The 13,156-nt window shown below is 44.1% G+C and overlaps 1 protein-coding gene and 1 long non-coding RNA gene across 10 annotated transcripts in view; one reads left to right on the plus strand and one right to left on the minus strand.

Moving 5' to 3' along the window:
* Positions 1–12,946, plus strand: part of grip2b (glutamate receptor interacting protein 2b) — a 158,341-nt gene extending 145,395 nt beyond the window's left edge. For 8 of the 9 annotated variants that reach the window (XM_065955250.1, XM_065955251.1, XM_020653142.3 and 5 more), the window contains exons 18-25: positions 2,456–2,595; positions 2,832–3,026; positions 3,152–3,308; positions 4,894–5,005; positions 5,210–5,423; positions 5,507–5,736; positions 6,515–6,661; positions 7,022–12,946. In XM_065955250.1, coding sequence (XP_065811322.1) covers positions 2,456–2,595; positions 2,832–3,026; positions 3,152–3,308; positions 4,894–5,005; positions 5,210–5,423; positions 5,507–5,736; positions 6,515–6,661; positions 7,022–7,198 — 1,372 coding nt within the window. In that variant the 3' untranslated portion in view covers positions 7,199–12,946. The remainder of the gene's footprint in view (positions 1–2,455; positions 2,596–2,831; positions 3,027–3,151; positions 3,309–4,893; positions 5,006–5,209; positions 5,424–5,506; positions 5,737–6,514; positions 6,662–7,021) is intronic. The other variant, XM_065955252.1, reaches the window with a different exon arrangement.
* LOC136179266 (uncharacterized) lies at positions 5,596–7,135 on the minus strand. Its single transcript, XR_010666441.1, has 3 exons — positions 7,000–7,135; positions 6,300–6,655; positions 5,596–5,727 (listed from the first exon to the last, which is right to left on the minus strand). It is a non-coding gene; the product is annotated as an uncharacterized lncRNA (long non-coding RNA).
* Positions 12,947–13,156: the final 210 nt, after the last annotated feature.

The following is a 13,156-nucleotide window of genomic DNA, read 5'->3' on the forward strand; positions in this document are numbered from 1 at the left end:
AATATTTACAGATATTAGATAGTCAGGATACAGGGTAGATCAACGTCTCCCCCCTGACAGTGACGGTCCAATCTGTGCTTAGAATAACAATGATCTCGTCTGGTGTCAAAGGTCATGGCCGTCGTTGAAAGGTCACTTTTGTTCTATTGACTCTTCTGAGAGCAGACGCTAATTTAGAAACACAGCGAAGAGGTCAGTCCCGTTTAGAAACACAGACCTCCGACTACAAAACCAAAGACCTTAATTCTCCAATTCTTTGATTATTTCTGTATGGTCATTGTTAGCACCGCTCTACGAGTAGGTGTAAGTTTTTTTTTTTTTTTTACATTGTCCGCAGTGAAGATTAGACTTTTATAACTCTTTTCTGAAACATAAAGACAAAGAACAACAAAGAAATAATGTCAGAGAAGGAGGATAAGAACAGAGTTTGTTAGTGGTTGAAGACGATGATGAAGAGGTGAGTCTTTAGGGATTTCTTGAAGGTGGAGAGTTGGGGGACGGGGGTTTGGGATTGAGTTCCAGAGGGTGGGAGCGGTTATGGAGAAGGCCCTGTTCCCACCAGGACTGACGGTTAGACCTGCAGGAGGAGGGGGGGGGGGGGGGGGGGGGGGCGGGAGGTATGCATCAGCAGACCTGAGTGTGCTGGTGTAAGGAGCTCAGAGAGGTAGGGGGGAGGAGCCAGGTTGTGGAGGGCTTTGTAGGTGATGATGAGGTGTTTGAAGTGGACACGCTGGGAGACGGGGAGCCAGTGGAGGTTATAAAGGACGGGGGGGATGTGGACCTAACATTTTTCCAGGCAGAAAAGCGGATGGAAAGAGGATGTGGATACACGACATGAACCGTAGGAGGTTAAAAATACAGAGAATGTCATACATTTGGAAAAGAGCGCCGATGACGCCAAGAACGCCTCTCTAGAAAGCTGAAATATTTTCAACTTGAGCGCTTATAAAGAAGACGCTGGGAACTGCACTTTTCATACAGGTGGCCGCTTTCTGCTGCGAACGCTCTCTACCCGGCTGGCGCTCAGAAAAAAAAACGCTAGTTTGGACACGGGGTCTTAGAAGGCGAGCAGCAGAATTCTGGATGTATTGAAGTTTTCTTGAGTGTTTTGTATGATTAACTGTTGATGAGACTGTTCAGGGATCCAGTCTGTAAGTGATATTATACCGTATTAGGAGAGACAATAAAGAGACCAGGGAGCAATAAATAGAGGGATTCCCCCCGCCACCGCCGCCGGCAGCTGAGCGTGCAGCAGGTGCTGCGTGACATGAAGTCACGACAGATGAGTTGATGAGAAACACGACGCTGTGGAAAGACGGGATAGCAGCAGAGAGAGTCCACAGCATGGAGATGACATAACAGGTTTCCTGAGTCTGAATCGTCCTGTGGTGGATTCAGCTTATATCCAGATCACTACACACACACACACACACACATACACCGACACACACACACACGCACACAACACCACGCACACACCGACGCACACACACACACACACAAACACCACGCACACACCGACGCACACACACACACACACACACACACACACTCTGTGGCCTGGTTTCTTGGAGTCTGTGATGTAATTGTTACTTCAGGACTACTTCCTGCGCTGTGCCCCTGGGACCTGTCGGCTAAAAGCTCTCTATAAATAAATGTGGCTCAGCTTGACACAAGAAGAACGTGCAGGACGATGGCTGACATCTACATCGCTGCATCTGGGAGGCTTCTGGGCGACCTCCACGCTGACCCCTTTTAACCATTTGAGTGATGTGATTCTGTTAAAGTCAGTCAGTCAGAGAAACTAAAGACACGAAATAAAGTAAACACTCTGTAAAGCACACAAATACAGCTCCAGATGATGTGAACATGACGTCTGAATGCATGAGCGATGATCTCAGATAACCACTCAAAAGAAATAATCATAGGAAGGAAGCAAGACAAAGGAGAGTTCTTCATCATAAACATGTTTTAAATTAGGGAATCAAAAGGAAAAGGCTACTCTCCCCGACAACACAACTAGGACCGAACAACTTCATTACAAATACCTCAATTTAGATGACTCTCTTTGGAGGCGAGGAAGGAGGAGGGCCAGCTTACCCAGGTCCTTTTTTAAAACTGGCGCCCTCAGGTATCCTCCAATACGACGCACGCACGCAGCACCAACTTCTGTTCTGTCACTTGCTGGCCCTCATCGTCGAGGGCGAGTACCTGCAGCGCAGCACAAAGACAGATCCAATAATAAACATAACATGGGTCAAATCTTTAAATCCAAAGTTTCTCTGCTCACATTTCCTAAAATAAATCTTTCTGTCTCCGCATGGTGTCTCTTCAGCGATGACTTGAATTGTGTTCTGATGTTTTATTTATTGAACTATGTCGTATTTAACCCCTCGTCTCCCATAGTTACGGCGTTCATCTCAGCGTGTGACTGCTTCTCTTCTCGTTGTTTCAGGACGGGGGCCATTCATGTCGGCGATCGCATCCTGGCTATCAACAGCGTGAGTCTGAAAGGCAAACCTCTGAGTGAAGCCATACACCTGCTGCAGATGGCCGGAGAGACGGTCACCCTGAAGATCAAAAAGCAGCTCGACAGTAAGGACGAGAAACTCTTCCTGATGCTTTTCCAGAAGTCTTTTTTTTTATGATGCCTGAAATCCCTCAAGGCTTAGGGTTAGAATCACATCTCCACATTGTGACGATCAATCTTTGTTTTATTTCGTCGACTAACCAGAAGCAGTCACATTTCTAAGCTCTCTGAAGATGTATTTGTCTTTTGATTAACCTTTTTTCCCCGGGTAAAACTTAAAGCCAACTATTTCCTCTCAAAGATTTGGAGGAGAGGAAGGCGGCAGAAGCAGAGGACACGACGGAGAACGAGATCAGCGACACCGAGGAGGACGATTTGACAGACAGCCAGCAGACCAATAAGCTGTCCGAGCTCTACTCCACGACCATCCCCAGCGTGGACTCGGCCATGGAGTCGTGGGACGGCTCAGGGATGGACGCCGGCTACGGCAGCCAGGGTGAGCTTTGGATCAACACAGCAAAGTAGTCTCAAGCTTTATTGTAGAAAAAAATCCAAACGCTTTAAATTCAAATTCAACATACTTTTACAGTTGTGAAATCTACTTTGTCACTCCTCCTGCAGGGACGTACAACCACCAGGCAGCGGGTATCGCACTCCACCCACATGAGTGGCGTAGCGCCAAACAGCAGCGCAGCACCACGCCCCCTCCTGGACGCAGGAAGAACTACCCCTTCAGTGACGGAGGCTTCAGTGAGGATGACTGGGACAAACCACCCGGGTAGGACTGAACTTTATTTTATCCTTCAGCTTAGAATAAACTTCTGTATCCTTGCAGACCAATTATGAAGTTGAAAATCAGATCCTTAGTCCAGGTGATAGTTCACCTTTAAAGGCTTTATATGCTTTTCACCCTTAAATGTAGAAATCAAGTATATCCTCTGAAAATAACTCTGTGAGTCATGACTGTCTACAATGGGTGTAACACCCGAGTCCCACTGTCTGTGATGCTTTCAGAGTTTTCAGAGTCCTATCTTCAGTTTGTTTACATCTCCAGGATGGCCCCGACCGGCTCCTCCCCTCATGTACAAAAGTTTAATTGAGGGACTAGAGAAAATAAGAATAACATACTGTACTCACTGCTTAACTGTGTTTCTAGATCACGCTCATTTCGAGTAGATCGACATGCAGTGTGAAGATACCAGCATAATAAAGATTGCTAGCATTAGCATGCTAACACAACAATGCAGCGCAAGTTGTTTTGGTTTCATGCTGGTGCTCAAGGGCGACATCTACTGGATATAAAGCCTATAAGAGCATATAAAGCCTTTAATGTAACGATGAGATTCGGGGTGGATGTGGGTCAGTGGGTAGAGTTGGTCGTTTCTCAACCAGAAGGTCGAGGGTTCAATTCCAGCTCCTGCAGTCACATGTGTGTTTGAGTTTCTGTGATGAGTCAGGGATTACGCCTTGTGAGGACAGCGACTGGGGTTATATAACACTTAAATGGGGTGGAGAGATAAAAATCTGCAGCACAGTGTAAGTGGATTAATCTTGTCAGTGAAGGACGTCCGGTGTTCGAAGAATTACTCATGTTGGATTTATGGAAAGCGAAGAGGCTTGTCCTCCACCGACACGGCTCCTGGTTCTCACCGGCTTTGTCTCAAACACATGAAGGAGATCAAGGAGGGTCTGCTTTCTATTCTGCAGCAAATATTCACATCACAGGGACTTTTTCATGGTCAGGTAGTGTTGTAGTCAAGACCACAGTGATGAGACCAAGACTTACCCCAGACCAGAGTGCTCCGAGACCAAGACAAGACCAAGACATTTAGGGAGCAAGACAGAGTCAAGATCAAGACCAAGACCAAGGCAAGGTGAGACAGAGACCGAGACAAGATCAAGACATTTAGGGAGCGAAACCAGGTCAAGACCAAGACCAAAGCAGGGTTAGACCTATTCAAGACCAAGACCGAGGCAGGGAGAGATCGAGACAAGACCAAAACCAAAGCGTTTTTCTTCTAATCACATCAATGACGTGGAAAAATCAGTGGTGGTCTTAACTGGTCTTGATATAAAATCCGGAGTCAGCCCAGTCCAAGACCAAGACCAAGACCAAGACCAGAACGAGTAAAAATGCTTTAGATTCCGATTCGAGTCCAAGACCTTCAAAAAGTGGTCTTGAGACCAAGACCAATTTCAAATACTCCAACACTATGGTGGGATTACTGTTTTAAGATACAGCAAAGAACAGGTTAAGAAATAACACTGTATTCATTTCATACATGTCTTAATCAACGGCCAGAGATGTTTTACTTTTGATTGATTATTTATTTGATTATTTGTTTTTTATGTTTGTGTGACAGATTTATCAGCCAACAAGATGGTATCTTGTTAGATCCAGACGACAGTTTCTGGTGTCAGGCGCTTGAAGATCTGGAGACCTGCGGCCAATCAGAGCTCCTCAGAGAGATAGAGGTTAGTGAGCATCTTTACTTCAACCTCTAACTTGTGTTTAAAGGTCACATATCCTTCTCCTCTTCAACCAGTTTAAATAAGTCTCAGCAACCCCAAAACATGTCCCTGTGGCCCCCACCCGTCCAAACCGAAGAGAAACTTAAATGTACTCTAAAGTTAGCGTTAGCTGGAGTTTAATGGTCCATGTGTGCTGGTTTTGTGCAGGCATCCATCATGACCGGAACAGCCATCAGTCTGGGAGTAGATGGAGTCAACAAGCCTCCACCTGAGTCCATCCTGAGCCACAGCAGGATGAGCCCGCTCCGGAGAAATTCTCTCCTACACCAGGCCAACTTCCTGCACCAGAATGCACACCTCCACCAGGGAGCCCACCTGCACGAGGAGGCCCACCTGCACGAAGAGGCCCAGCTCCATCAAGGTAATTTAAAAGGAAATATGCAGGATCAAATGGTACTGTCTTTTCAAGCCCAACTGAATTTTACATACATTCATCTTGTTTAGATAAAATGTTTTTTTATCCAGACATCCACCTGCACCAGGAGGCCCTTTTCAACCATGATGCCCACCTGCACTCGGGGGCCCACCTCCACCCGGATAACCAGTCCCCTCTGCTGCACCACGACCCCAAGTCCAAGGCCTCCCTGAGAGTGTCGGAGAGGACATGGGAGTCTCGTCGGATCAAGGAGGAGATGCAGGGGATTCTGTCCCCAACGCCTCTAGAGCTGCACAAAGTGAGTTACATAAAACAAACCAGACTGAATAGGTTAGACCACATTTGGGAAGAGTCCCAGGCAGCCGCTGATTAAGTGCAATAAATAGTTACAGCACTAAAACAAAAACTTATTGCCAGCGCTGGTTTCTTTCAGCTGGTTCCAGTTGAATCTGTACAAATGACTCTTTGTATCCCCAGTTAGAAAAGGACATTATGTTTGTACAGTGCATTATATAAATAGTACATAATATACAGTGTAATTGCCCGCCTCCCCCCCCCTCCCAGAACACAAAACACTCTTTTAACCCAAGGGAGAAAAAAAACATTAAATTCTGATTGGTTTAATGGCCTCCAGCCAAAACGTGACAGCCTCTGAATGGTGCCTCATTTACAGATCATACGTTCTTTATATATCTGTATATATTATATAGAGTACTGCCTGTTCTGTTTTTGTTAGGAAATAGTTCTTAGTAAAAACATCTGGCATGCATTACAAAAAATCAGGTTAGTGCTCTACAGTACAATAAAACAATCAGTAGAACCCCACTTTTAACACACAGATACATAATATGTTTGGCCAACCTTTCCAGAATGGTTATGTGCCGGTTGATCTCAGAGCTTTGGTACCTCCATATTTCACGACTTCAGCATGCGTCCTCTCTTCATCCATCGATGCAGTGAACTCCCTCCCATATTTCAAAGGAGTTGGTGGCACAAATAATACGTCAACACATGAATAAAATAAAACTGAAACCAAAGCCGAAGCCCACTCTTAATATGTCTTTTGTCTCCTGTAGGTCACCGTCATAAAGGACCCAGAGAACGACGACTTCGGCTTCAGCGTGTCCGACGGCTTCTTGGAGAAAGGAGTTTACGTAAACATGATCAGACCCGACGGGCCTGCTGACCGCTCCGGGCTCAGACCGTACGACAGGATCCTGCAGGTAATAAAAGAAAGAGAACTCATTTAAAGAGGACATAGTATCCCCCTCCTCCACAATTTCAAACAGTCCCCTGTGGTCTATATGAAACATCTGTGCTGTGCTTTGGTCAAAATATAACATGAATGAAGCACCAGAGGAGGTTTGTGACCCTGTATAAACCAGCTCTCTCAGAACGCTCCGTTTTGGTGTGTGTGTCTCTTTAAATGCAATGAGCCCCTCACACTCAGGTTACCCAGATATATGTTCAAAAACACTGTAGAAGAGGAATTTTCATAATATGTCCCCTTTAAAGTTCTAGGATGCTACAAAGCAGTGCCATTTGGCAGAGCTGCCATCACCTGTGTCTCTGTCTCTGTCCAGGTGAACCACGTGAGGACGAGGGACTTCGACTGCTGCTTGGCGGTTCCTCTGATCACAGAGGCCGGGGACAGACTGGAACTGGTCATCAGCAGGAACCCAATGGCAAACGACGACGACGACGATGAAGACGACTTAGAGGACAATAACAACACTTTGGACCACCTGCAAGATCTGTAACACACACACACACACACACACACACACACACACACACACACACACACACACACACACACACACACTGAAAGACAGCGTAAGACTAACAGAGACGTGCTTTAACTGGTGATGAAGTGCAAAGGTACATCTCCTGGATCTGACCGAAACAGACAAACCCCAGTAAATCTACTAAAACACAGACTCCTTCACATCATTGCATGCACACAAAGTCTCCCCCTTCCACATCCATGCTGGATTCAACTGCTCTTATATGTTGCATTTCTCCATATAAGTACAGCCACAGATCAAATCCCACTAGAGACCCCCCCCCCCCCCCCCCCCCCCCACCTCCACCTCCTGAAGGCTGACTCAGAGTCCTCACTGCGCTGTTCCAACATAAACAACCACTTACTTGCCACTTTAACCTTCCATTTCAACAGATTCAGACTCTTTAAATCTTGTTTTGACTGAAAACAAACAACTCAAACCTGCAATTTAGGGTGAGGTAATTTCCGCTGTTATTAATGCCAGGCCACAGATTTATAGAAATGACTGGTGCACCAGGGGGGATTTGCCTTATTACATAATATTGTGGGTGATTTTTGAGAGACAGGGCCTTGTTCGGTTTGCAGAGTTTCATGTGTTTTTTAAAACGATCTGAGAAGAAGTAAGAGGTTTGAACAAACGTTTATGAAGGAAAAGTGTCTCACTTTGGTTTACACTGATGTAGCCGTGGTAAAAAGTCTGTTCTGCTGCTACGATTCTGCTGCTCTTCTGTACAGCCCGACCGATTAATTAGCCAGCCGATAATATTGGCCGATATCAGCATGTCCAGTGACTATCGGTATCGGCTAATTTTATCTCATAATATACGCCGATATTACTCGATTTATTCTCCAGTCAAACAGCATTTAATTTGATTTTCAGAGCATTACACTAGCAGTTCTCGTTCACCAGCAGAGGGCGCTATATGGATTACAACAAGTATCATCACTCTGCAGAGTGATGTACATAAATGCTCAGTTACTTTCCAGTTTAGTGACCATCTTGTCTTTCCACAAGTGTTTGATAACTGCATTTCAGAAATCAATCTCTACAGATAGAACATAGATCTAAGAAAAATATCGGCCAATATATCGGTATCAGTTTTTTTTCTCTAGCCCCAATATCGATAACGGTATTGGAAAAAGCCCGTATCGGTCGGGCCCTACTCTTCTGCAATTTCCAAGAATCATTTCCCGGAGAGTTTAACTTCTAAAAGTCTTCTAAATTCGACACATCTGCACAGTCAAAGTCGAGCAAAGTGATATTTTTTAAACATCTGAATTTGCACAATCAAGACAAGATCCAGACCATGATAGTAGTCAATCTGTTTTTATTTAATCCAATGATTATCGGAAACTCCAGAACGGAAGGATTTGGGACTTTCTCAGCTCTACTGACAAACTGAACGTTTGATATAAGATAGAAGTTATTTATGAATGCATCCTTTGCTGTAAGAGGATTGGATCACTGTGCCCCGGAGAGACTCCGTTGCCAAAACAAGAACATTGTCTTGCTACATTTTGACCCTATTCCTACGTGCGAGTCGTCGTTTGGTCTTTGCCGATCGATCCCTGCAGCTCTATGAGACGGACGAATTCAGCTCACCTCATTTCAGGTGTACAAAGCCTCAGAGCATCAGCCACTTCAAAGCTGCAGAGTTCATGATTTGGCTCCGGTGTAATCGCAGATAATAACTATTTATGCCAGTGAAGGTGCTGTGTGTTGCATTTCTGAGAGCTTCAGTTAAACATTCAGGTAAGAGACATTAATTTAATTAACGTTTAACAGGAATTAAGTGATGATCAGCGACCACAAACAGAGCTAAAGCCGGACGTTTTTGATGAACACAGAAGAAGAAACAAAGACGTGATTGAGGGATCAAATGTTCCTGAGCAGACTGTTAATACTTTAGTGTTTCTGACCGAGCCTAACTAAAGAGCAGACAGGTAACAGCAAAGACGGCATCTTTCTTACATTTATTTTGTTACACTAAAATATTTAAATTAATAAAAAATGTTATATATATTTTGTTATTGAGTTCTTACATTACCTCAAGTATTTCCAAAAGTTATCAAAGCCAGAAAAATCCTTCATTTTAGAGCCATGACAGACACAACATGTTTGTTGTTGCCGTGGAAACACTGGATGTCGCATCAAAGGCCCCTACATAATGAAGCGTGAGCTGTTACTGAAAGCTGCCGTCCTGTTGCTGTATGTGCTGCTGTGATAAAAACGTCATGTGAATTATACTCGGATACATAAGCTCGTCGGTAAACATATTTTCTTGCTCAGGTCGGTTTTTCACCGGGTCGTCATTACTGCTGTCGAGTTTGTTTTCATCAGGGGTGGGGGAGGGGAGAATCACTCCCATGATTCCCCGCCAGCCTCGACGTCATCTTTTGTTATTGATGTTATTGATTGTCTTGATTGAGAGCCGGAATTTACAAACTGTGCCCCCAAGTCTATTGGTTCTCCTTCAGCTATCCTCTATTTGTGCCCTGTAGACACATTGTCCCTGATTGGGCGGGGCCGCCTCTCTTCCCCCACGTGGTGTAAGGGCTAACGGTTAAAAAACAGGTTTGAGCCTCTGAGCGAACAAACAACCTGCAGAAAGCACAGACTCGTCAGTGTGAACACAGAGCTGAGAACAACAAAACCAGAGGGTCGCTTTAGCAAATCATTGCTCCACAATATTAGATCTTTGCTGTGGATTAATAATCAGAATGTTGCATTTCAAGCCTTTAAAGAACAACTTTCTCTCAAGTCATCGTTTTGGACGTCATTTGCAAAACGTCCCGGCTGCATTTTTACTTCCTCCTTATTCACTCCACCTGAAATAGCTTCACCCACTTTTTGCAACTCAGGCGTGAAAGCATTGTAGTGAAACAAATGTAAAGAAACCCGAACCTACAATTTTTTGACTTTTCCGAATCCGCCCACACCGGCTGTGCGTACCTGCTATTTTTGGTGAGTTTGCTAACAGCAGAGATTCCCTCCACTCATTCCTTCCTGTTTGAAACTCAAATCACTGACAGATTCACAGAAACCAGACATGCCGTTTGCTCTCGCCCTCTCGTGTACTTTCCAGCGTGTCTGCAGGTGACGTTTTTATTATGTATATTCCTTTGAGTGTGGACTTATGCAAGCACAAGAACGAGAATTAATAACACGGTTTTTAGAGTGTAAAAAAAAAAAAAAAAAAAGAGAGAAATAAAGAGAGGAGAGAGCGGCGGATTAATCTGTGTGGGAATGTACATGTGAAAGTGAGGGAACAGAGAATAACCTTTGTCCTCCGCAGGGTTGGAAAATAATTCGACAGGAACAATCACAACCTCTGTTCTCGCTCCCTCTCTCTCTCTCTTTCCTCACATTGTTACACACAGTCAAAATCCAGCTGCCCCCTCTGAGACCGCCGAGTGTGTGTGTGTGTGTGTGTGTGTGTGTGTGTGTGTGTGTGTGTGTGTGTGTGAGCAATGTTTCTATGTATACTATACACGTGTATTTACATGTATGTATCTTAAAGGATGTTCGTTTTTTCCCCCATTTGAGCATGTATGAGCATGTGTTTGTGTGTGGATGTGTAACAGAGTGGGAGCTATGGTGGTGTACATTTCACTGTACAGAGGTGATTTTTTTTTTTTAGCGGGGGATGGGGTCCGTTTGAATTTTTCCGTCTCTGAGACTGAACACAGAATACGAGTCAGATTTTGAGGGCGAGCTAAGGAAACTTTTTCATAACTTTGACTTCTCTCCGTGAACCGACTACAAAACAAAAAGAAGCACACTGTTGAATACCATGCACTGTAAGTACGTTCATGTTCGAGTGGTTTTTTTTTTATACGCGATGTCAAGTGGCCAAAAAAACAGTTTTTGTAATGCAACAAAAAAAAAAGATGAAAAGCCTTCTTTATTGTTCTGTTAATTTATTTATATGTACTGTACGTATGTTTGTATGTGTGGTCATCCATACTCACTATGCATCTCTGGGTAGAAGGTCAGTTTGAAGCCCAATCCGGAAACGCAATGACAGATGAACAATACATGTTTTTCAAGGTCATTTTTTTGCCTCCTGCCTTTTTAGTTAGAAACAGGACGATGGATGGAGTCAGAAATCCGGGAGCGAGAGTTGGGGAAAGGAGCCACAGGTGGGATTCAAACCCCAAGACATCCGCTTGTAGGACGACAGCCTCCGTACATGGGGGCACGCGCACAAACCATTACAGCCAATTTCAACATACTCCGTTTGCGCAGCGGTCTGTAGTCTTTTAGTTCTCCTGTGATGTGTGAACCGCGGCGCTGACAGACCACAGCGCACACAGAGTATATGGAAATGAGGAGTTACTCTCTCCCTGATTGAATTCCCTATCCACGGTCCTGTCTTTACAATAAAGGCAATAAAAAAGTGCAGCGCCAGGCCGGATTTGAACCCTGGCCGTCCACTTGGGAGGACCACAGCCTCCGCACATGGGGGCGCGCACACAAACCACCAGGCTACCAGCTCAGCTTTTAATGACATTTTAATTCCATTATTTGCATTTTAAAACAGTCTAAAGGTACAAAATAGAACGCTATTAATGCAATAAAAAAGTATTCATTTATTACGGACCTTGAATCATATCGCGATCAATGGGTCAATGCATCCAAGCCAAGAAGGGACTTTCAATAATATACAAATCAGTCGACTTGTATTTTTGCATGTAAAATTCTCAGGTCCAATTTCCTTGAATTAAAGTGAATATTAAGCTGATGGAGGAATTTGAAACAGACGTTACGATCGCGTCCAGGAAAAGTAAAATTGCTCTGAGCCAACTTTAGTATTCTGGAGCGGTTGGAAGCACTCTGAAATTAAAGGTGGTGGGCGCTGCTAGCTTAAAAAAAGCTGTTAATTGACACGGGCGCTTGATCAGTTTGATAAGCATTCATACATGTTATACTGTAAGCTTGCCAGATAACTGGTCAGACCTGACAATCCAGTCGCCATTACGTCTGAACTGGAACCCAAGAAAGATGCGACTCTGCGGGGGGAGAGGTTCATGATTCAGTGTTGTCGTCAAGACCACACTGACATCATCTTGTGAGCAGGCGGCGTGTCACTCACTTAGACCGGGAAGGTAGTGGCTGTAACCGGGGGATTAAAAAAAAAGACAATCAGTGGTGGTCTTGACCGGTTTTGATTTCAAATCTGGAGTCCGCCAAGTCTGAGACGAGACCAAGACCTTCAAAAAGTGGTCTTGAGACAAAGACCGATTTTGAGTACTACCATACCAACTTTTAAAACTTCTATCTTATGATCTGTTATTCATTTTGGTTTCAGGACTTCTCTCTCCCTTCCTGATGAATCACAGGAGAACTTTCCACACAGACTTATTGGATTCTTGCAGACCTTTAACCCATTTCAAAAGATGCTCTGAAAAGTATCATCAGACATCGTTGCGGTTCGGGATTGGGCCTTTAACGTATGCGTTGATATTGTGTAGTATTTTTTTTTTTTAATTGTGTAAAGTTCTATTCTATGTAAAATAGTATTTTTCTATGACGACGTAACTCTTCCAAAACGAGGGAGAAAATACAAAACAAACTGATGAAGGGGGAAAATAAAAATGTATATCTTTGATGTCGTTGTTGTTTTGTTTGATTCATTTTCTATGAAATAAAGACTGTACTGCTATACTTCTCTTTTTGAGAAGAAGAGATGAAAAAAGGAAAATAAAAAGTCTAATTTTATGGTTTTATGACCTCTGTCCTCATTTTTGGTAGAAAATACACTGATTGTTCGAACTTGAAGTCTCAGTGGTGCCTTAAAGGTCCAATCAGTGAGATATGTAGTGAGTGAAATGATGAAGTGACCTTACTGTGTGCTGGCTTCTCTGACAACAATGCAGCAGCCAGTATGTCCTCCTTCTAGCTTTAGATTCTGGTCCTGAATGCTCTGGA

Source organism: Labrus bergylta, chromosome 5 (genome assembly GCF_963930695.1).
Source record: "Labrus bergylta chromosome 5, fLabBer1.1, whole genome shotgun sequence".
Taxonomy (NCBI): domain Eukaryota; kingdom Metazoa; phylum Chordata; class Actinopteri; order Labriformes; family Labridae; genus Labrus; species Labrus bergylta.